The 22,472-nt window shown below is 37.6% G+C and overlaps 1 protein-coding gene across 1 annotated transcript; it reads left to right on the top strand.

The window, feature by feature from the left end:
* The first annotated feature begins 6,760 nt into the window (after positions 1-6,760).
* LOC133712641 (protein SIEVE ELEMENT OCCLUSION B-like) lies at positions 6,761-10,241 on the top strand. Its single transcript, XM_062138750.1, has 7 exons — positions 6,761-7,073; positions 7,202-7,294; positions 7,381-7,826; positions 8,016-8,110; positions 8,216-8,346; positions 8,450-8,914; positions 9,433-10,241. The coding sequence occupies exons 1-7, from the start codon at positions 6,843-6,845 to the stop codon at positions 10,018-10,020; spliced, it is 2,049 nt and encodes a 682-aa protein (XP_061994734.1). The 5' UTR covers positions 6,761-6,842; the 3' UTR covers positions 10,021-10,241.
* The last annotated feature ends 12,231 nt before the right edge of the window (positions 10,242-22,472 follow it).

The following is a 22,472-nucleotide window of genomic DNA, read 5'->3' as shown; positions in this document are numbered from 1 at the left end:
CAAGCTTTCTTGCTTGGTTGTTTATGTTGATGAGTATTCTTCTTTTTCTTGAAGAATTTCTTTTTTGGATCTTCATCCTGTTGTTTCTTGTAATTGGAGCTTTTCTTGAATTTCCAATTCTTTCTTTGATTACTCTTTTTGAATTTTTTAGAGTAATATTTTCCTTTCTTCTTTCTGTGGAACTTGGCTTCATGGCATCCCCAGTTGGTTGGCATATCCAGTATTCCGTAACAGAAATTTTCAACTCCTTTGAGTTGTTTCTTGGCCATCTTAGCTCTAAGATTGGCTTTGCATTGTTCTTTCAATAGTTGCCGGATTCTATCGGCAATTCCTCCAACTGAAAATCTTTCAATTGGTTTTTCTGCTATGCTTTCTCGCACAGCTGTTCTCCATGGTTCAGGGAGTTTCCTGTGCAACAGGTTGACTAGATCAGTATTTTCTAGTTCACCAATTGTACAGTAATATTCTTGAAATTCATTCAAGTATTCTTCAAAATATCTCATGTCACAAATTTTGAGAGCATAGATATTTTATTTGGCCGTTTCTCTAGCCTTTTCACTCATATTTGCAAGATCTCCACAGAACTGATCATACAGTGGTGCTGCAAAATCATACGGAGATTTTGAAGTTTTGATCTCTTCCAGCCATTCTTTTCCTCTGGCTGTTTCTTTGAAAGAATAGTAGTACTTCTTGGCTACTCCTGTGAGGGTAGTTTCAAAGTACATCTGAAGATCAGGAGCTTCAAATTTTCCAAGAGTTAGAGCAGATGCCATCATCAGGCTGTCTACCCATTGATCAAGAGTTTTTCTCTTGTCTAGAGCTTTATCTAAGTCGAGCCAAATACCATAGTTGGAGATAGGTACTCTGGGTATCTTGTCCTCTGGGACAAATCTTTGAGAATTTCTTTCTCCATTTCTGCCCGTAGGGGCCTTCTGTATAGGGAGTTTCACTTTTCCTTTTTCTCTAGTGATGGAAGTTTTGGAGCTTTCTCCTTCTTCCATTTCAACATCCTGGTAGGGAAGGAGTTTTCTTTCCTTTCCTGGATTGAAATTTTTCATTTCTTCGATTAGTTTTTCTAATCTTTCTGGGTTTTCACAGAATTCTGCTTCTTCATAGAGATCATAGAGCTTTTGTGCTCCAAGCATATTGACTGGTCTGTTTAGATCAGCTTCAAGGTCTTCTTCAGTAATTGGCTCTTCAATAGTGGATTTTGTGCCACTAGTACTAGCTTCTCTAGTGCTGTAGCTTCTTCTGAGAAAATTTTTGTTTATCCTGATATTCTCAGGACAGACATCACTTTTTCTGTGATTGTCAAAATTTAGACTGATTTCTCCAGTCTTTCTGCTTTCATAAATTTTAGCTTTTGCACTTTCTGCTGGTAGCTTCGGACCAGATAATTTCCATTCAATAGGAAACGTTACTTCATTCCAAGTAACCTTGTGGATATGTTGTGAATGGTTCTTCTGACTGGTGAGGAATCCAGTAGTAAGACCAGGGATGTTTGATATCCTTGTCTTTGGCTCTACTGTGGTACTCATCAGTTTATAGTATATTCGGTATACTATTGCCAATTCTTGCATATCATTTTTCATAGATATGCCATCTGTCTTGACTCTCAGTCGGAGACAGTGAGCTGCATCTTTCAAGCTGGTAGAGAAGTTGGGGAAGCAGTTGAAATATGCTACTTGGTTGCACAGAGATGCTTCAAGGGTTCCCAAAAGACTAGCTTGAAAATCTTCCAGTCTATTGTCTTGTAAGACACATAGAACTGAACAGTTTATGCCTTCTCGAGCTAAAAGTTTTATGCCTACTTGGACTGCTCCAATATGCATAAATTGATAATTTTTTGCTTTTGCTCTGGCGACTTCTGCAGGAGTGATCAGTAGTAGATCTGTTTCTCCTGTTGTAGAGGGGGTTGTAAATTCCAGCAATTTGAAATGATGGCTGTCCATCAGGTCAAATGGTCCCCTTTTGTATATTTGCTTGAAATCTAGCTTTGGAATTGAGGCGTTTTTTACCTCATGCTCGATTTCATTGTATTCAAATTCTTCAGAATTTAGGAGTTGTACTCCTTTCTTTTTCCCGAAGATGCTCATCATATTGACATCTCGAGTTTCTTTCGGGTTTTCATACCGAATACTAGTAGAACTAGTTGAGGGATCCAGAAAAATCAAGTTTGGAACAGGATTCTCTGGTCTTTCTAATGGTTTGAATCCATTAGCTTTCTTTTTTACTGTAGGCACTTTCTTGTCCTTCAGTATATTTTTTATAGAATCCAGCGTTTTTTGCTGTTCATTGATTTTTTTACTAACACTTGTTAGCTTTTCTTCTTCCGTTTTTGGAAGCCCTTTGATATAATCCAGTTTGTTTTCCAGTTTTTCTAACTGGTGGATTATAACAGGAATTTTTTCTAGATGTTCTTGATATCTAGATATTTCTTGCTGCAGGATCTGATATTTTTCATCAGAAGATTTTAATAGAGAATTCAGTCTCTCTATTATTAAATCAGACATTGTCTCCATCGGGGATTCCCCTGCTGAGCTATTTTACAAGCTCTGATACCAGTGATTTGTGATGGAATTCCTGCAAGTATACAGGGTGGATGTAGTATAGTAATGGAAGAAAAGGGGTTGTCGTTCCCACGAGGATATTAGTTCACTTCACAATATGAAAACCTACGTTAATTAAACGAAAAACACACAAAACAATAAGCACAAATCGACTAAGACACACACAATGACTCAAACTAAGACTTATGATTTTCACGGTTTTGAAAATAGTTGTTGATAATGGGAAAATAACTTGAAAACAGAAACTTAAAAAGTGAATCTAAATAAACTGAAATTGAAAAGAGTCTATAATGATTGAAAGTAAGAATATGATGATGATGAGCCTAGGGTGTCGGAATCAACCACAAGCAATCTTATCTACGTTTTGAACCAACCAATGGATTCTTTCGTTTCTTTTGATAAAAATTCCCGTATCTAAGTTCAGGTACGACACTTAGACCATAGTTTTCCTTAAGTGTATGATTCTCTCCAGGTACGGCAGAGGTCGTATATCCTAGCATGCAGTCTATCCAGGTACGGCATAAATTTAACATATAGGACTCATTACATTCTAGAAAACAAGGGAATCATGCAAACCATTACTTCAGGTACGACAATAATGTAATTCACAATTCTTTATCTCATGAAGCTAATTTGAATTATATTGCAGGTACGCCTCAAATTCATCTTTTGATAACTAGATGCAAAGCCCTAAAGGTCGCGAATCAATAGAACTTTAACATAAGCAACAATTCAAGCAGAGATTAAGAATTTATCAAAAAGAAACTATTAATCCATCAATTGAATATCAAAACATGTAAACAATCATGCTAGGGCCTCATCCTAGCCCTAGAAAAGGAGTTTAGCTACTCATGTTCAAAGAAAACATAATAGAAAATCTTAAAAACATAAAAGAACTTGTTGAATGGAGATGGAAGGTGAACACGTGATGGCAGCAGCTTTCTTTGATGAAAATCTGATATTGAATGGTGAATCCTCTATCTTGACACATTCTTCTTTTATAAGGTGCAACTTTTCCTTCTTGCTTTAGGCCTCTGGAACTCCTTAATAACTTAGCACAAAAGAAAGGTGATGTGGCACCCTAAAATTCCAAGGAAACATATGTTGGGCTCTCAAATGGTCCATAATGCTAGATCAATCTTCTCAGAATTTTGCTAAGTCATTCAGGCCTTGAAAACTCGAGCTCTTGGAAACACGTCGCAGATCCGCGTATCGACTGAACTGCCTGTACTTAAACTGCCATATCTCTCTCTAGGAATATCGAAATCACGAACCGTAAAATTCTCCAGAAACTAGACATTCAGGGCTTTCCGTGAATATAAGGCTCGTCTTCTGGTTATCTCTGGATCAGTACAGTTTAATCCTCAAAGTTAGCCATTCTGCAGAGGCTGCTTCAGTTTTTAGGATTGCAAAGCACCTTCAATCCTGTTCCTCTCTTTTTCCTTCTTTTTCTCATCCTTGCTCTTCATACCTATAAACACACTAAACTAAGTAAATAGACTATAAACAAGGAGAACTAAACATAAATATCAAGATTAAGAGGTACAACAATATAGGAAAATATGAGCACATCAATTTGCGGATCTAACCAATGCTCAAATAATCAAGAGGTTTTTGTTCCTCTTCTAGAACATATAAAAGATTATCAATATCTTGTTCTAGTTTATAAATTCTTGTCTGAAGTCTATAGAGGATATCCCAATAATTGGGAGTTTCCCTAGGAAGACGTTCTCTATAGTCTTTCAATTTTCTCAATTTTTCTCTTTCCTGATTCAATTCTTTGCTAGTGTTTTTGCAGATAGCATTTAACTCAAGTCTGTCAACTATCAAAATTCTGGATAATAAAGTGTACTGTTTACCTTTGAAATAGAGGATGATTGCAACATCTGTATATATATTCAAACGAATAAAACTCTGATGGGCCCACTACGTTTCAAAACAAAAATAAATATGCAGACTCTAAGGCAGACAAACAACAACTGAAAAAGAAAGCAACAAGGGGTACTAATGGTAGAGAAATTGACAAGACGGGTGGGTAGGAATAGAAAGGGGAAAGACTTGTGTAGAGAGGAAGAAAAATCATACAGTGGGGTGTATGAGAAGTATTCTCAGGATTATGGGGTGTATAAGCATTAACCCTAAAGTTAAATATCATGAATGGTCAATCCTTCCATCCTTCTCCTAAAAAGGAGAACAAACAAGATTGATGTGAAATGTCAGCCAAATATGTCATTACTGTTTGGAGCTGCACAAAATTTGAGTGTTGCGGTTTATGCATGCGGATGAGGAGTAAACCAAAGGAGTACTAGATTGAAAAAGCAATGGACGGAGAATGAGACCAACTTGAAAATGAAAACGTAGCTAGGACCGCTGGAAGCTAGTGCCAGAAATTAGTTACAAGTAATAATGGGTGATATTATGTCTACTATTTCTTTTGCAACAGTCAATTTGAGGGATTTAGTTTCCAGCCCGATATTGTTAATAAATAGAGAAACATATGATATTAGTTTTTTTTGCGACAATTGATTTGAGATGTCTAGTGTCTATTCATTTTTATATCATTACTTTTGAATATATATTTCTTATATTTTCATCAGTAGATTTAAAATGTTAATTATTTATCTGTGTTTATAGAGTTCTTTCAAACACACACAGAAAACGTACTTGTAACACAAGCGAGAGGAGACACACAACGGCTAATAAATCAAACTTGTCTTGTTCACTTCACTGCTCAAAAGGCAAAATTTTAATTTGTCTCGTACATTGTGAAGCTTCAGATCTAGATCTAATTATCATTTTGAAGCCGAAGAAGACATGCAAAGGTTTTCAGTGACCAATTATTATCTGTTCCCTAATCGTCAAAAAAAAAAAAAATTATTATCTGTTCCCTTTGGGTGTGTACCTGGCAAATGCATGAAAATTACCAGAAACCACAGTTCGCATATGCGACATATATGCAGAGCATGAATGAGATAGCCTGGGCCTTTTTCTACCATTCGAGATCAGTATTCACATGCACACTTGAACAAGGGAGACAGAAAAATTGTCCCATTTTCTATTGCTTTAGAAAAAAAAAAAAAAAAAATCACTACCCAGTTTAATTATTTGGAGGTTAATATATTCATTATCTTTGTATACTTCTAAGACCATCTTCAATGGTTATGTCATTTGCCAGATGGACACTCCAACAACTACTTTTGACATGTTATTTTCCTCCAACCCTTATGTCAAATCTGACGTGGAAATAACATATTCATTTGGTCTGTCAAATTTGACAGAGGCAACCTCATATGTCTTTTATTTTTTTATTGTTTCTCTCTCATTCTCCTTCTTTCATTCTCTTCTCTCTCTCTTTCTTCCTACCCATAGATAGAATAGAATATATTAAAATAACAAACAATTTTGACACATTGGTTGGAGTAAGATTAGCAAAAAAATGAAGGTTGCCATGTCACATGTCAAATTTGAATTTGACACAAGCCAAAAGAAATATCCATTGGAGATGCTCTAAGTGTAGTTAATTATGATTTTCTTATTTTCTTATTTTTGTCTTCTACCAACTAATGTAGAAGAAAACAGTGTCGTTCTTCAAACTCCAATAGAAAGTAAGGATCCGGACATGGATCCAATCCAAAAAAGAAAAAGAAAAAGGGCATGGATTCAGACCAAAGGAGGAAAAGAGAGTGTGTTCCCAGTCCACGCAAAACACATTGCCAAACCCTATCCCTATGCATACGCACCGCGTATAGTTGCTTGTCCATCTTTTAAGTTGCAGTGTCTTTTTTCCCAGTAAGGACTAACACATGCACGCCAGTAAAGAAAGAGTAAAGGCTGAACATGTGAATATAAAAGAACCGGTCATACGGTCCATATGGAGATAATGAAATGGTTGCACGTACAAGCATCTGCAGCCTTTGCTTGGAGTCTAGCACTTAATGAATATACGTACTGGACCAGTTTGCAGTATTATATGTCTAGCTATAGTAGTTGAGGACAAATACTTAAATCGAGGCCAAACATCAATTAATCAGGATTCTGACATTAAATTCACGTGTGTTGTTATCTGGTTCTCAAACTTCAATCCACACCCTTCACGTGGCATGATCTTGTAGAAATACACCACTGATCGGGACTACCATACAACCTAGATAGGGCTATAAATAGGGCAATTGCATCTTGCAAGAGCAGCACCACCAAGAAGCAAACACAAACCATTAGCCATAAGTCTGCATTCCTTGTTCTCTCCATCCCTGCCTTTAAGCCACCATCATCATGCTAGGCCTAGCACACAATGTGGCTACCAAGGTAGCCTCAGTAGTCCACACTACTCAGAAAACCATTGCTGGGGAGCTTAGCCTGTTTGCCATGCCTGACAAGAAGATCTTGGAGGAGATTTACACAACTCATGTCCACGCTGATGAATCCTTTGATGACGATTCTCTCTTCGTCATTGTTGAGAACATCCTCAAGCGTGCAACCCAAAATGTTGATAAAATAGTGCAGGTATATATTTTCTGATTATAATGCGTGCAAGAATGCCAATGATTTTTTAGTTGCTAGAAAATGCCGTTTTTGTTCTTGTTTTGGTTTTTTGGTAGTGACGTACTGCTACATTCTTGTGATTGTTGCAGGGTACTCAAGTGCATGTGGACAACATAGAGGAGAAAAACCCCAAAGCCAGTTTCAGCGTACCATTGTGCACGCTTAAGAGAATTTCCTGCGAGGTCATTACTTGTGAAAATTCATAATTTTCAATAGATATTTTAAATTATTTGTTATAGTTTCACAGTGACATATTTGAATTTTTCAGATGCAATGCAAGCCTCCTGGTGACGAAATCGCCCACAACACAACAGTGGCAATACTCAACAAGCTCTCAAAGTATTCATGGGAAGCAAAGGCATCACTGACCCTAGCAGCTTTTGCTATGGAATATGGTGAATTCTGGCTCCTGGCGCAGCTTCGCGAATCAGACCACCTTGCCAAATCAATTGCAATCCTCAAACGAGTCCCTGTTCTACTCAAGCCGTCAGAGCTGCACAAGCGCAGGCAATCAATTCTTGAGCTTAACAATCTGATCAAGGCCACACTGCAAGTGATCGAATGCATCGACCAGTTCAATAAGTATTCCACTTATGACCCAAAAGATGTCCCCGATTTGTCGATAGCCTTGGATCATATTCCGGTTGATGTCTATTGGGTTATCATCACTGTTGTTGCTTGTGCCACTAAGATCACTATACTCACTAGTGATGAGTAAGTTCTTCTCCATCGTTTTATTGAATTGTTTCACATCCATTTACAACAAAAAATATTAGCCCTATGTAAATATTTTGCATTGTGTTGTGGGACATTGAATAATGAAAATTATCATGTACCAGTTTATAATATCTTCTCCATTGAATTTTTAACACTTAAATTTATTATATTTACCAATGTTTACAGGGACAAGGAGTATGATCTAGCCCCCTATTCTCAAAAAATCCACTATGTCCTAAACAAGCTAACGATTCAGCTAAGAGGTTGCAGGAAACAAATTGGTAGATTACTAGTTTACAGATCATTAATTAATTGAAATTTAATAATATACAATATGTTGCATTTGGAAATGAAATGTTGAAGAGTATTATTGTTGCATAATGCAGAGGAGGCAGAGACTTACAGAAGGATCACGAAATTGTTCCGAACCCCTACTGAAATTATGGAGGTTTTCAAGGGACTGATATTTACAAAGGATAATGTCCAGCCACTCATAGATGGTTCAACTAAGCAAACGGTTTGCTCATGTCTATAGTGACATTACTGATTTACTGCTATCGTTCAGTGAAGTATATCAGCTACTATAGTGGAATGTAATTGTTAGATATTTGGTTCAACAGGTTAAGATCGACATCCTAAGGAGAAAGAATGTGTTATTGTTCATTTCCACCCTAGACGTCTCTGACGATGACATTTCGATTCTGAAACCGATCCACGAGTTCACAAAGAGAGACAATCAGTACAAGATTGTCTGGATTCCAATTGTGGAGCAATGGACTGATGACCTGAGAAAAAAATTTGATATCCTGAAGAACAAAATGCCTTGGTTTACGGTGCAGTACTCTGGACCTATTGCAGGCATCAAGTTCATCAAGGAGGAGTGGAATTTCAAGGGTAAGCCTACGGTAGTGGTGATGAACCCACAAGGAAAGGTCGAACACTCCAACGCTCTGCACATGATTCGGGTATGGGGAGCCAAGGCCTTCCCTTTCACAAAGACAACAGAAGAAGAACTGTCACATTCTCATGCAGGAAAATGGGTTGGCTCCGTTGTTGAAGGAACTCACCCATCTGTGCACACTTGGGTACGTAATTCTTCTCAACCGATCAAAGTGCATATTTAAACTCACTGTTCCCTCTTGCCACGATTACTTATCAGTTATTGCATTATGGGATTAATATATTAACGTTGACCAATAAGTTCACAAAATGGTAGAATTACTTTACAGTTGTCTATGATAGGCTTACCATTGCACATACGGAACTAGCTAGCCTAGTACATGAAACGTAATATATAGTAACATTTTATTGAACTCGCATGTATAACATCATTAAAAGATCTTATTTATTAAAAGAATAGTGCTAGCTGATTTATCACCAAATTAATTATCTTATGAAATGATATGTTCAATTAAAACGGGGTTAGATTTGAATAATAAACAATCACAGATCATTTGAGGAGAAAGATTTAGTGTATATATATAATTAAGGTGCACTTAATCAAATTTGTTATGCTTTCATTTGCATTTTTTTAAGGAAAATAATTTGTTATTCTTTTCAATAATTGAATTTTTGCAATTCAACTATCATGGTACTCAAACAGATCAAAGAGGATAAGTACATCTTCTTCTATGGCGGTAAAGACAACGAATGGATTCAGCAATTCACAAAGAAAGCGACTGCCCTTGCAAATGATCCAATCTTCAAGGAAGCAAAGATTCACCTAGAGTTGGTCTGCGTCGGAAAAGGCAGCAAAGGAGAAGATGACCATGGCGTTCTAGGCCGCTTCTGGACCAGTGTAGAGAGCCTGTTCTTCACCAAAGGCCACAAGCAGGTGGAGTCAGTGAATCAAGAAATCCAGAAGCTTCTCTCTTACAAAAACGAAAGTGGATGGGCGGTGCTTAGCAAAGGGTCGACTGTGTTGGTCACAGGTCATGGTGTCTCGGTGTTGAAGGTGGTTGAGGACTTTGAGAAATGGAAGGACCATGTCAAGGAGAAAGGATTTGAGTTTTGTTTCAAGGCCTATCATGAGAAGATTAGTCAGGCTAGTCGACCTTGCTGCCGTCTGGACATTCCGGGGTCTAACGGCAAGGTTCCAGAGTCGATGAGGTGCCCTGATTGCCACCGTAATATGGAGACTTTTATCAGTTACAAGTGCTGCCACATTGATGGTCCTACTGCACATCATTAAGTGCGGGCTTAATTTGTGTTTTCAGTCTTTCAGTACTAGTAATGATGGACTATGTTATGTTATCTTTTACTTTTGCTAGAATAAACAATGGGGCATGTGATGCATTGTGATGCTTGGGCATTACCCAGACTTATGATTTGAATTTTCGTGCTATAGCAATATGGCTACTATGTTCGATGTTAATGTACGTTGTGAATCGAATAAAACCAATGTTTTGGTGACTTTGTGGATTGTGAAATTATTTAAGAATTTTACTATCTATCTCCATTTACTGTAAAGGGAGATCTGGCGTCTAGTGTCACATACTCCGCCATATTATGTGATGCTTGAAATGCTTTAAAGAATAAGAAAAAAAAAATTATAAATTCATCCTAGCTCAGGTTGTTAATTGATTATATGGTCAGTCGTACTCAACTGTTGTTGGATTTAGAATTAATGGTGGAAAAATAATAAAGTAGTTGGAATGCTGATTACTTTTCATCGTTAGATTTAAATCCAAGAGCAGCCTGTGCACAACTGAATACCAATTAATTGACTACCAGAGCATGACTCTAACTATTATGGTAAAACAAAAAACAAAAAAATAATGTGAAAAAATTGAGAAGTGACCAAAAAAATCTTCGCAACGCACAAATATGAGGTTACACATAGTATGTTGAAGGAAAGAACTTGGCTGACCAGCCCTGGTCAGCCCATCCTGACCACAGCCACTAATAACTTGACACCTGTTTTTTTTTCCCCCCCTCCTTCTTCAGTTCTTCCTCCTCTGTTCTCCTTCCTCTTCTCCACTCCCATGGCTGCCCATCGACTCTGCTTCGATCTCATCTCCGCCGTCGCTCTCTCAGTTCGGCGTCTGCGTCCCTTTCTCTTCTCCTTCTTCAGTTCTTCTTCGATCTCATCTCTGCCGTCGCTCTCTCAGTTCGGCGTCTTGGTAGCGCAATGAAGTCCATGGTCGCCTCCGCAGCCCAGAAGCCACCGGAGCCGCTCCTCTGCTTCGATCTCATCTCCGCCATCGCCGAAGAGCCCAAGGTCCCGCTCCTCTGTTATTGTGGAGATGGTGAACTGCAGGAGTCGAAGAAGGAGAACGGGGGGAAGAATTGAAGAAGGAGAAGAGAAGGGGAAAGAGCCCAAAAAATAAAAGACAGATGTCAAGTTATTAGTGGCTGTGGTTAGGATGGGCTGACCAGGGCTGGTCAGCCAAGTTCTTTCCTATGTTGAAACTAATCCACAAAAGCATTAATTATGAACTTGTGTCGAAATGTTTTAAGATTATTAAGCTGACCCATAATGAAGTAGTTGGTAGCTAGTACTTATGAAGGCTGAACTCTTGTCCTTGAGATTTCTGAGGTTGAAATTATCTACGCCGTCTACCAATGGCAAAGTTAAAGTCAGCTTAGCCATTATGGTTGAGGACCTAAGAACATTCTAATCCAAGCAAAGAGTTTGTTTTTATTTTTTATTATTATTATTTTTTTATAAAGGTTTCGGCATGTTTCGCATCTCAATTTGAAATTTCTGACACATCCCTTGAGTCGACTTTTCCTCTCTGCTAGGGTTTTTTCTTTAGTGGGGAAACTGATTGAGTTTCGAATTGTGATGGCGGCAGAGGAGGCTATTGTGCACCTAGTTGGGGGCGAGGATGCAATCCAAGATCCTTTTTTCTATGTATGTGGCCGGTTGCTTTCTCAGAAATTGGTCCTGCTTCTGTCGTTTTCAGCAGCGATTTCCGGCATATGGGGGTTGAAAGAGCGGATTTTGATCCGTGAGGAAGAATGGGGGATCTTTGTTTTTCAATTCAAGGAGCAAGAGATCACGTCCTCAACGGCGGGCCTTGGTTCTTTAACAATTTCATGCTTCTCTTGGCAAATTATCACAGAATCCGTGATCTAGCAGAGGTATCGCTGACTTTTATAGAGGTTTGGGTGGTGGTGAAGGGTTTGTGCATGGCCATGCGCAATGGCGGCGCCCTAACCCTATTTGGGAACGCGTTGGGGATCTTTGTAAGGTATGATCAGGCGACATTGCAGAGGAATGATACTAAGCAAAGGATCTGTGTTGTGCACAACGCCACTGTATATGGGCTCGTCGTATGTACTCATTTTCGGCGAAGGTGGCGGTGGAATTGGAGCTAAGACACGAGAAGTGTCATGGTATTTGCCGGAGCTATGGTTTCTTCGATCATGAGCTGGGTAGCTGCGACGACGCAGTGACGGCGGTAATGGCGTCGGGTTCAGCTTTGGAGGCCGCATTGGTGGTGGCTGAGACGGTTGAAGAAAGGCCGCCCAGCTGTTCTGATGTGCTGCCAGTGGTAGGTCAAAGTTTGGAGCCTCGGGCGGAAGGGACTGTGGTGGTAGGGTCAGTACCTGTGCACGGGTAGGCATCGGGGCTGGAGGACGTAGCTGCTCCTGTTTTTTCGGCGGGAAACCCTGATTTGATAGTAGGGCTATTTGCCGGGCCGGGTAGTAGTGGGCCTGTTGTTACGTCCCGAATCGCAATTTACCGGTTTACTAGTCTTTCGGACGGTAAAGGACGTTTACTTTTACTTTTGACTTCGTTTCAATTTTTTGGGTGGCCCTAAAAGTTGACTTTTTGTTTTGGTCAGATTTTGAGAAAATTTTCTTCACGGAACTTGTAGAGGACATTAAACCAAGTTCGTGGACATGTGGTACGCTAAAATCGGAGTTCGTATGTGGAAGTTATTAGAGAAAAACTAAAGTTACTGTTTATGGTAACTTTCTATATAAAAGGAGAGTTACTGTGGTAGTTTCTATTTTCAAAAATCTACCCCGTCACTTTCTCTCTCCCCGACCCCGTCGGCTTTGGCCGGCGGTTTCTCCTTCGTCCGGCGACGGATTTGGACGCCGCCTAGGGCAATGGAACCCTCTCTTCCTCTTCTTCATGTTTGTGGTACTTTGGTGGCGCGATTTGGACCGTAGGAGGCGCAACAAGGCGGTGAATGCAGTGGCTACTTCGGGTCTCCGACAATTTCCCATTTTCAGGCCATTTCTGGCCGTGCCACCACCCATTTCTTGTAGTTCTCTTCATCGTGGTTCGACCCATGCCAGTGGGTAGCTGCAATTTTGCAGGATTACGGCAAATCGACAACGAGAAGATTCTCACGGATTTGAGGTAAATTCGGGTACTTAGACTTGAAATTGAGCTAGGTCACAGTTATGAAAGATGTTTAGAATGTTGAGATGATGTTGTGGATGAAATTTGGTAACCAGATTTAAGGTTGGAACCGGTGGCGCGTGGGGCCCACGTGCAGTCGCTTGTGGCAGCGCGTGGGGGGGGGGGGGGCGTCCAGCTGTTCCTGGCGGCTAGTGTTGTGAAATTTTAATTAAAACTCGCAAGCGCACGAATCGTCGTTAGTATAGTGTGCAAGTACGAGGTCGTTCCAACTGAGGATTGATAATCAATTTAAATCCTAACCTAATTAGTCCAAACACAAAAACACATAAACAATCAAACTAAAGAAGATATGGTTTTAAGGTTTTCGACTAAACAAATAATGTGAAAATTAAAGAAAGAAAGAAAGAAAGAAACAAATAATGATAATACATAGGGTTTCGAAATCAACCACTAACAATCTTATTTATGTTTCGATGCAATTAACAGATTCTTTTATTTCTTTTGGTGATAATTTTCGTATCTAAGTCCTTCTCAGGTACTCTAGACCATAGTTTTCCTTAAGTGTATGATGCTCTCCCTCTCGGGTAAAGATCGTATATCCTAACTATGCAATTTATCCTTCTCAGGTATAAATTTAACATGCAAGACTCATTACGCTTTAGAAAACAAGGGAATCAAGCAAACCATTAGTCTTTCTCAAGTAATAATGTAATTTACCACACTTAATCTCAAGAAGCTAATCAAATTATATTTCATCTCTGCTTCAAATTTGTCTTCCAATTACTATATGCAAAGCCCTAAGGTGATCAATCAAAGAACTTAATCATAAAGCATCAATTCAAATAGTGATTAAGCATTCATTATAAAGAAACTATAAATCCATCAATAAAACATCAAAGTACATAAACAATCATGATAGGGCATCATCCTAACCCTAGAAAAGGTTTAACAAAAGATAACTAAATAAAGGGCTAAATACTAGTTACTACCCTGTGGTTTAGGTCCAAAATCAATTCAGTCCCTGGACTTCTAATTTCATCAAAAACACCCCTGCACTTTCAATTTTGATCTAATAGGTCTAATTCGTTAATATTCTATTATGAGTTCAAGCTATAGTTGGATTATTTGTTGAAAAACTATTTATTTTTAATAGTAGGACTCACTCCTAAATTGACTATGCAGGCCAGCTTGACACCACATCATAAAACATAGGCCATATATGAGCCACGTTAACAAGTTAAATAACTTCAATTATTCGAAAACTAACAAATTGGACCTATTAGATCAAAATTGAAAGTGCAGGGGTGTTTTTGATGAAATTAGAAGTTCATGGACTGAATTGATTTTGGATCAAAACTACAGGGTACGTAGTAATCAGTATTTAGCCCCTAAATAAAACATAGGAAAAAACATAAAAAGAATGGAAAGGAAAAGAAAGGGAAGATGGATGAGTTGTCTCCGCTCCTTAGGCATCTACATTGTGCTCCGAGACTCTCCTTTCTCATGTAAATTCGTGCTCCCTTATATAGGGAAGATTTCTGCTCATCTTTGGCTTCATGTTTCCTTGTAAAACTTGGGTTTAGATTCCTTTCTTCATTTGGAATGGGAAAACCTTGAAATATCTCTTGTAGAAGTAGGAATAAGTTCATCATTTAATCCTCATCTGAATTAACTTCCTTGAAACATTAGGATTGATGATCTTGTGTTGCGAAACTTGAGTTCTCCACGAATGGTTGTACATTCCCGAGCAGATTTCCTGTCCGACCTATCTTCACTCAAATAATCATAACTTTCTCCAAAAGTATCGAAATCGAGATCCGTAAAATTTTACAGAAAGTAGATTCATTGTCTGATTCGATCTGGTTAACTCCCAATAATTCGGTGAAGTTAGGTGTTCTGCACAGACAGATTCCCAGTCTCAGATTGCACATTGCCTTTCAGTCCTAGTTAGCTCATTTTAGCTTCTTTTCTTCTTTCTACGAAACAAACCTACAAAAACACTTAAAGATGTAAATGAATCATAAATATAGAGAACTAAACATAAAAACTAAGATTAAGAGGCATAGAAATATAGGAAAATATAAGCATATCAAATACCTCCACACTTAGACTTTGCTAGTCCTCGAGCAAAACAACGAAAACTAAAAACTCAAAGACACAAAACAAAACAAATGAAACACACTAAGCCTTTCAACGTTAGTCTAAAAAATCTCGTACTTTCATGGCATCAAGATTAGCACAACAACCAAGAATCAATCCAACATTTATTCGAGAGTTAACAAAAATATATAACTTAACATATAAACATGTAGGACACGGGGGCAACATTGGTGATATTAATCTCAGCATGCTTCAAACAAGTTATGACTCAAATCCTCACCGGTTTACCCTCTTTCTTCTCTCAGATTCATTGGCTCATGCAAAAGCATATATTCACTCAAGTTATATGTGAGAGAGATAATATATAAGACAAACAAATAGCTGACATATAATAGAAAGAAAAAGCTTTTTCTGAAAATATTTTTCAAGTATGATCTCATGAAGGATACCAACTACTTGAACAAATGGACCCAAGCCATAGGTTCAACTCTTATAACTCATCTCCACAGATCAAAGGCTGCTCTTTTCAAGGATCAAAGAGGTCTTATAATTAAGGTTGTAATGGAGCCAAGGTTTAGGGTTTATAGAAACGAAGGGAAAGGAAAATCACAAAGTATCCTAAAAATCTAGTAGAGCTCTTGTTGATGTAGAGTGACAATCTTGAAATTCTACAAAGTAAAAACGTCATAGACTACTTCAAAGTCTTCATAAAGGGCCAAATGTCATCATTGTTGGGCTCATACTTCATTCTAAACTTCCTTTGAACACTTGTGAATTGGACAAAAACCAAATTTTCTTGAATAGGCCTTCACTTCAAAGCAAACTCCAAATCCACAATGGGGGGACTAAAATCCATAAACACTTATCATATTTTTTCTTTTGCCGTCACATATAATTTTTTTCAATTTTTTTGTTTGTTTTTTTTTTTTTCACAACACATACATACAATTTTTTTTTCTATGGACAAGTCTTACCCCCACACTTGAACTTCCTTCTCTTCTCCATCTTCATTCTTGACGCCAAAAACCTCTTGTATGTCTCAAAAATAAGCTCCACTAAGTCTTTAGAACAAAGGATAAAGATATAACTATACTAAGGTTTAGGGGTTAAGGATTATGAGGGTGATGAAAGAAAAGGCTTAATGTAGGCTCAAAGAGTTTTATATATCTAAGGGGTTGAACATCTTGTGTACACAAATAAGGATACATGACAATTTGGCAATGGTGGTAATTTCCTAGGGTGCCTTTATCCTTTCCAAGGTCCAAACATGTATTGATAAAAGTCTCAACAAGTATAAGAGTGAATTCTAGCATTCTATAGTCCATTAAACTTAATCTATGGCAAGCAATCAATCAAGATGAAAGAATAATGAGATCAACAAAATCATTACCAAGAAAATAAGATTACATATATTTTTTTCATTTAACACTCAACAAAGAAAAGGCAAATAGGCTCAAATATCTCACGTAGGTTATGTATGAATCAAAAACTTATCCTAACATACTCTTTTCTGTACCATGTAAGCAAAGCCACATCCACTACACATACATATGACAATCATACATCCTTATTAACCAAAGAATAAAGTCAAACATCATCTCAATTTTATGATCCTCTTAAGCCATGATTTCTGAAATATATACGCATCATAGTTGTTGAAAGGCATTTTAAGACTCAAGAAAACAAAAACAAATAACAAAGACGCAAAAAGAACAAAGAAAACGCAAATTTTTTTTTAAAATTTTTCTGATTTTTACGATTTTTTTATTTATAAACCCACAAAACTAACACCTAATAGAAACAAAAATCAAAATTTCTTCCCCCACACTTAAATCTAACATTGTCCTCAATGTTGAAAGAATTAAAGCATGCAATGCACATAAAAGCATGGAAAATAGATAAGTGAAAAATAAAGATAAGAAAGGAAAGAGAAGAGTTTAGAGCTCCCTGGGATTTAGTAAAGATTAGCACAAAGCCGATGTTGAAGTCAAAAAGATCGCCAAAGTTGTCGGAGAAAAATTTCCGCGCAGATTGAGCACTGTTCGGTATTTCTCAAATATCTCTTAGCTCACAGCTCCGAATAATGATCTGCTCAGTGGGTTGGAAACTAGACTCGCGTAGCTTTCCGGTGATATGTAATAAGGCAATTAAAACTTCCAGGAAGATATCCAAAATCTACTTCAAAATGCAGGTACAGAACCTAAAAAGTTAAATAGAAATTTAATGTTAGCAAATTCAAAACTGAGAATCACAGAAAATAGAGAAACAGGATAACAAAAAAAAAAAATTGGTAATCAAGTTAGAATCAAAATCAATAGTCGATCCCTGGCCGACGGCGCCAGCTAGTGTTGGTCTGTTGGGTAGTACATGTTGTTATGAATGTATAGATATGTGTTTGGTGGAAATCAGAGGAGGTTTGGATATTAATCAGAATTTCCGAAGTTTTGAGATTTTCGAATCGTGATTCGAGAAGATCGGACAATTGGATTGTTTTCAACTTTCACAGGGATGTTAGAATAATTAATTTGGCATAATCTTGGTAGTTAGGATTGATTCCGATGTAATTTCGGTTAGTTGAGGAATTATTTTCGTGCGAGGGGTTTTCAGATTTTAATATAGAATCGTATTTAAATTGCGAATGGTTGTTTACAAAAAATATTTGTGTACAGGGCGACGTACCGAGCTACTGCTTGACGAAGAAAACCGTATGCGTGGTCGCCTACATAGTACTGTGAGTGGACATTTGATTTTAAATAATTATGCATGCATTATTTGATTTATTTTATTATGTTCCGGTTGAGATTTAGTATATGATTTTAAGATATAATGATTTCCTTTAATTGTTGATTTATCGGAACCTCCTAAATTATATCTAGTGGCATGCTAATAATTTTTGAGTATTTGATTTATCGGGATTTATTGAAATATGCTTCCAGTGATTATTGAGGATTTATGGAATTAATATTGAGTTTTCTTTTTCGGAAGCATTTATTGATTTTTGAGTTATGAGAAATATTGAGAAGTGGTTTTCGGAGAGTGATTGATTGAGGAAATATTATGAGAATTAAGAATTTTCGAGTATTTGAGTATGGGTGATTTATCGAGATTTCTTGATTTATGTTTTTGACGATTTACGGATGATTTATTGAATTAATATTGAATTTCTTTCCAAAAGCAATTATTTAAAGAGATTGGTTCCAGTTTATTGAGGAGGTAAATAAGTCAGTGCATGCATGCATTACCTGATCGGCAGTCCCCTCCAGGTAATAGTCTGGTCGGCAATCCCCTCCAGAATATTCAAGTCGGCAGTCCCCTCCGATGCGTCATTTGGTCGGCATTCCCCTCCTGATGGCATGAGGTAGTTAGTCGGCAGTCCCCTCTAACTACCTATGGTTAGTCGGCAGTCCCCTCTAACCATCACCTCCTTGTCTGGTCGACAGTCCCCTTCGATTCGTCACTGGTCAGTAGTCCCCTCTAGGTGGCATGAGATGACTAGTCGGCAGTCCCCTCTAGTCATCGTCTATTTCAAGATATGAGTAATTTAACGAGATTTTTGAAATATCACTATATATTTGAGGGAATTGAGATTTTAAAGAGATTTCGAGATGTTCTACTTTACGTTATTGAGATTTCAGTAAAGAGGATGATTAAGAATATTTTCAAGATTTTTACTGCATGCGAGATTTTAGAGAATAACTTGGGAAAACATTAATTTTCACTTGTTCATTCGAAATTACTTGTTTTTCGTCGACTCACTCTAACGATTTTCAAATGCTTTTCCCCTGGGCCTTTCGGTTTCAAATGCCTAGTGTGCAGGCTAGATTAGTTGAGGTCGGGCGTACATGAAGTTGAGATATAGCTGTCACTGCTTCTGCATTGTAGAATGGATTGATCCTTTACCTTTCTGTTTCATCTTCTTGCATACCTTGTACGTTAGACTGCTCTGATGACCCGTGTGATTATTATTCTTAAATTGAGAATTGTTTTGTGAAATGGAAGATGTTGTGACTTGGGGAGCAGGGTGGCTCCAGGAGTTGAGGATGGTATTTGATATTAGAAGTATAAATGTTTTCCTACAGGTTTTGGGTGGTCCACTTTTAGGGGAAGTTCTGCTAAATTTTTGGTATAATTTCTTCTAAGGTGGGCCCCGCATGACCACTTCGGATTTCAGGGTGAAATCCGGGGCGGGTCCTGTCACCTGTGGCTAGGATGGATTTGATATTAGGCCCGGAACTTGGGCCTCTTAGAGTTAAGGTGGCAGAGGAGGTTGTTGGGCTGGTAGGGACTGGTGATGAACCTGATGGGTGTACATCTGCTATTGCACATGGGCCTGATGCTGCAAGAGGCACAGTTTTGGGGGTGCACAAATGGTGCCAAGGTGAGTGGAGCTTGGAGAAGCGGCTAAAGCTGAGCTTGGCGGTGATACCTCATGAATTTCATCTTGGTGAACTTGTGGAGGTCCCGGTTACTGTTGGGAAGACTCCGAAGAAAAAGGGTCGACCGACCTTGGGGTCGTCGGAACAAGCCTAAGTTTTAAGATGGAGGATTGAAAAGTAAGAGGACCAACATGATGCCGAGGTTGTTAGATGCTGAAAAGCTTGAGGCAGGTACTAACTCCGACCCCAAAGGGAAGGAGAAGGTACATGTTTAGGGTTTCAACAAAACAAGACATTATGGACGCGAGCCTTTGCGATAAGGTAATTTCTATAAGCTTTTTTAAGATGTTTCTAGTTGATATTTGTACTACAATTGCATGCTTGACAGATTAGACTAGATGAATATTTTTTCATAGAGGGTGAGATTATTCTTGCTTGGGTTAGGCTTAGGCCCAGTTTGGCATTGTTGTGCTGTGGGCAGAGTTGCTTTTGCTTCTGATGTGGGCAAAATCAGTTAAGTGTTTGGTAAATTTTTTTTCAAAAGTGTTGTGAGGATGAAAAGCTGTTTTAGGTGTTTGGTAAACTGTTAGTAAAAAAAGTTGTGGTTGTGTATAATCACCAAAGTGGACATGAATGCTTAATATGTTGAAAATATATTTATATCAGTCTTGTGTAATCTCAACTCAAATTAAACTACCCTCAATTTCTATTTTTTACGAAGTATTTCTTCCTATTCTTTTTTTTTTTGGGGGGCCAAAAAATGTCTTGAACTAAAACCAAACAAAGAAAAATTACATTTCGAGTATATGTTAATTTTAGCATTGCGGTGTCATGAAAATATAATGTAATTGGACTAAATTTGTTTTATATTCGTTTAAAATGATAATGAACATTAAGAACTCTTCACTCCCATCTCTTTCTGGCCAATATCCATGCTCAGGACCCATTTCTAATCATTTGCCAGCACCCATTTCAATTCATGAGCTACCAAGAACAGGTAACTATTGGAATTGTAAGGTGGAAAATTGCCAAAACCTTTGCCCATTAAAAGATTTGGCTCTATTTATTACCGGGAATCCTGAATTTGCTGGGAATTTGATTAATGGTTCCTCAGTTCTTTGGGTGAATTGCGTGGAGAGATGGGATAAATTTGCAGATTGTGTAGAGAGATGATCAATTAATTTGCAAATTGCTTAAATTGATAGAAGTATGGAAAGAATGAAAGAGACTGGTACCCAGAAATTCAAACAAAGTATTACTTCAATATATCGATTGAGAAAGAAAAACCTACAGATCAACACATACATGGTAATACTTCTAACCGATAAGACGGAAAAGAGGTTGTAGTTGACAGGCTCGGAGAGCTCTGAGGAAGAGGGACAACATCGAGAGAAGAGAAAGAAGAGGGCAGGTTGGTAGTTACAGAAAAATCATTTAATTGTACTGCTTCCTCGAGATGGTTTCAGCAGAAGCAGAAATGAAAAGCACCCTCATTGCTGCTTCTCATTTTTCGCTGCCACCGGAAGCGCTTCCACCCCAAAAGCAATTTCTGCTACTTTACCAAACACCCCTACTAAATTGTAAAAGCACTTTTGAGCTCAAAAGCAGGCTCAAAAGCAGTCCCAAACTGGGCCTTAATGTTTAGCAAGCGTCCCTTTAGATTTTAATGAGTTTGATTGTGGCTTAGATATATAGGTTCTGTCTAATTTTTCCCGGAATATCTTATGTAAGTTCTGTTAGACTCTGACCTATCTATCATGGCTTGATTATTAATAAAATCAACCCTATTAAAAAAAAAAAATGATCCAATTCATTGTTTCATATGTTTTCACAATAGTAAGGAATGCTAGATCTTTATGTATCAAAGAACTATGATGGATGATGAAGAATAACAAAGATAAAAGTTGAAGAAAGCATAAAGAAGATGAGCAACAGTTATGTCATACTGGTATTAATCTCTGGTACTAATTTTACAATGTGTTGCTATAAGAATTAAGAGGAAGATGACAACCCCTTATATATGGCATGTTATACTGGCTGGGTAAAGCTATGGTATGTTAACATTTCTCATACATCAACTATTTTTACCCCTCTAAGGACTCATTTTATCACTTTGAGGACTAATATTACTATTTTCAGGACTCATATGCTAAACTAAGAAAATTTACCACTTTAAGGACTCATGTTACCACTTTGAGGACTAATATTACTATTTTGAGGACACATGTGGTAACTAAGAAAATTTACCACTTTAAGGACTCATGTTACTACTTTGAGGACTAATATTACTATTTTGAGAACTCATTTTACCACTTTTAAGGCAATTGTATGCATGTTATACATTAACACATTGTAGAATTTTCCTGGCTCAATGATGTAACTAATTGTCTAACTTCACCTCTACACGTGTGACAGGTGTTCTTCATTTGAAGAATTTAGAAAGAATAATTTTAAATACACACCTCTACTTTATTAATACACATTCTCCCTTTCAAAAAAAAAAAATACACATTCTAATTTTTTTTTAGCCCTTTTTCCCCAATTTTTTATTCTATACCCTTTCTCTATCCCTCTCTTCTCAATTGTCGTTGTTCATCATCACTGCTTTGTTCTATAAATAATTGAGGGCCACCTTATGGTTTTTCTTCCGCATATTGGTATCACAGCTTTAACCACTCTATTTTACAAGTGTCATCTCGATCTATTTACTTTGCCATATAAATTATGTTTATTATAATAAATATAAAAAACCACACCCGCGGTGATTTCTAAGTCAAAGGAGAGAAGAAAAGAATTCATATATAAAGAATCTTGGAAGATAAAACTCTATTAACGCACTATGAT

This window comes from Rosa rugosa, chromosome 5, assembly GCF_958449725.1.
Source record: "Rosa rugosa chromosome 5, drRosRugo1.1, whole genome shotgun sequence".
NCBI lineage: Eukaryota > Viridiplantae > Streptophyta > Magnoliopsida > Rosales > Rosaceae > Rosa > Rosa rugosa.
Note: the sequence above shows the minus strand (reverse complement) of the source record. Positions and strands in the feature narration are given on the sequence as shown.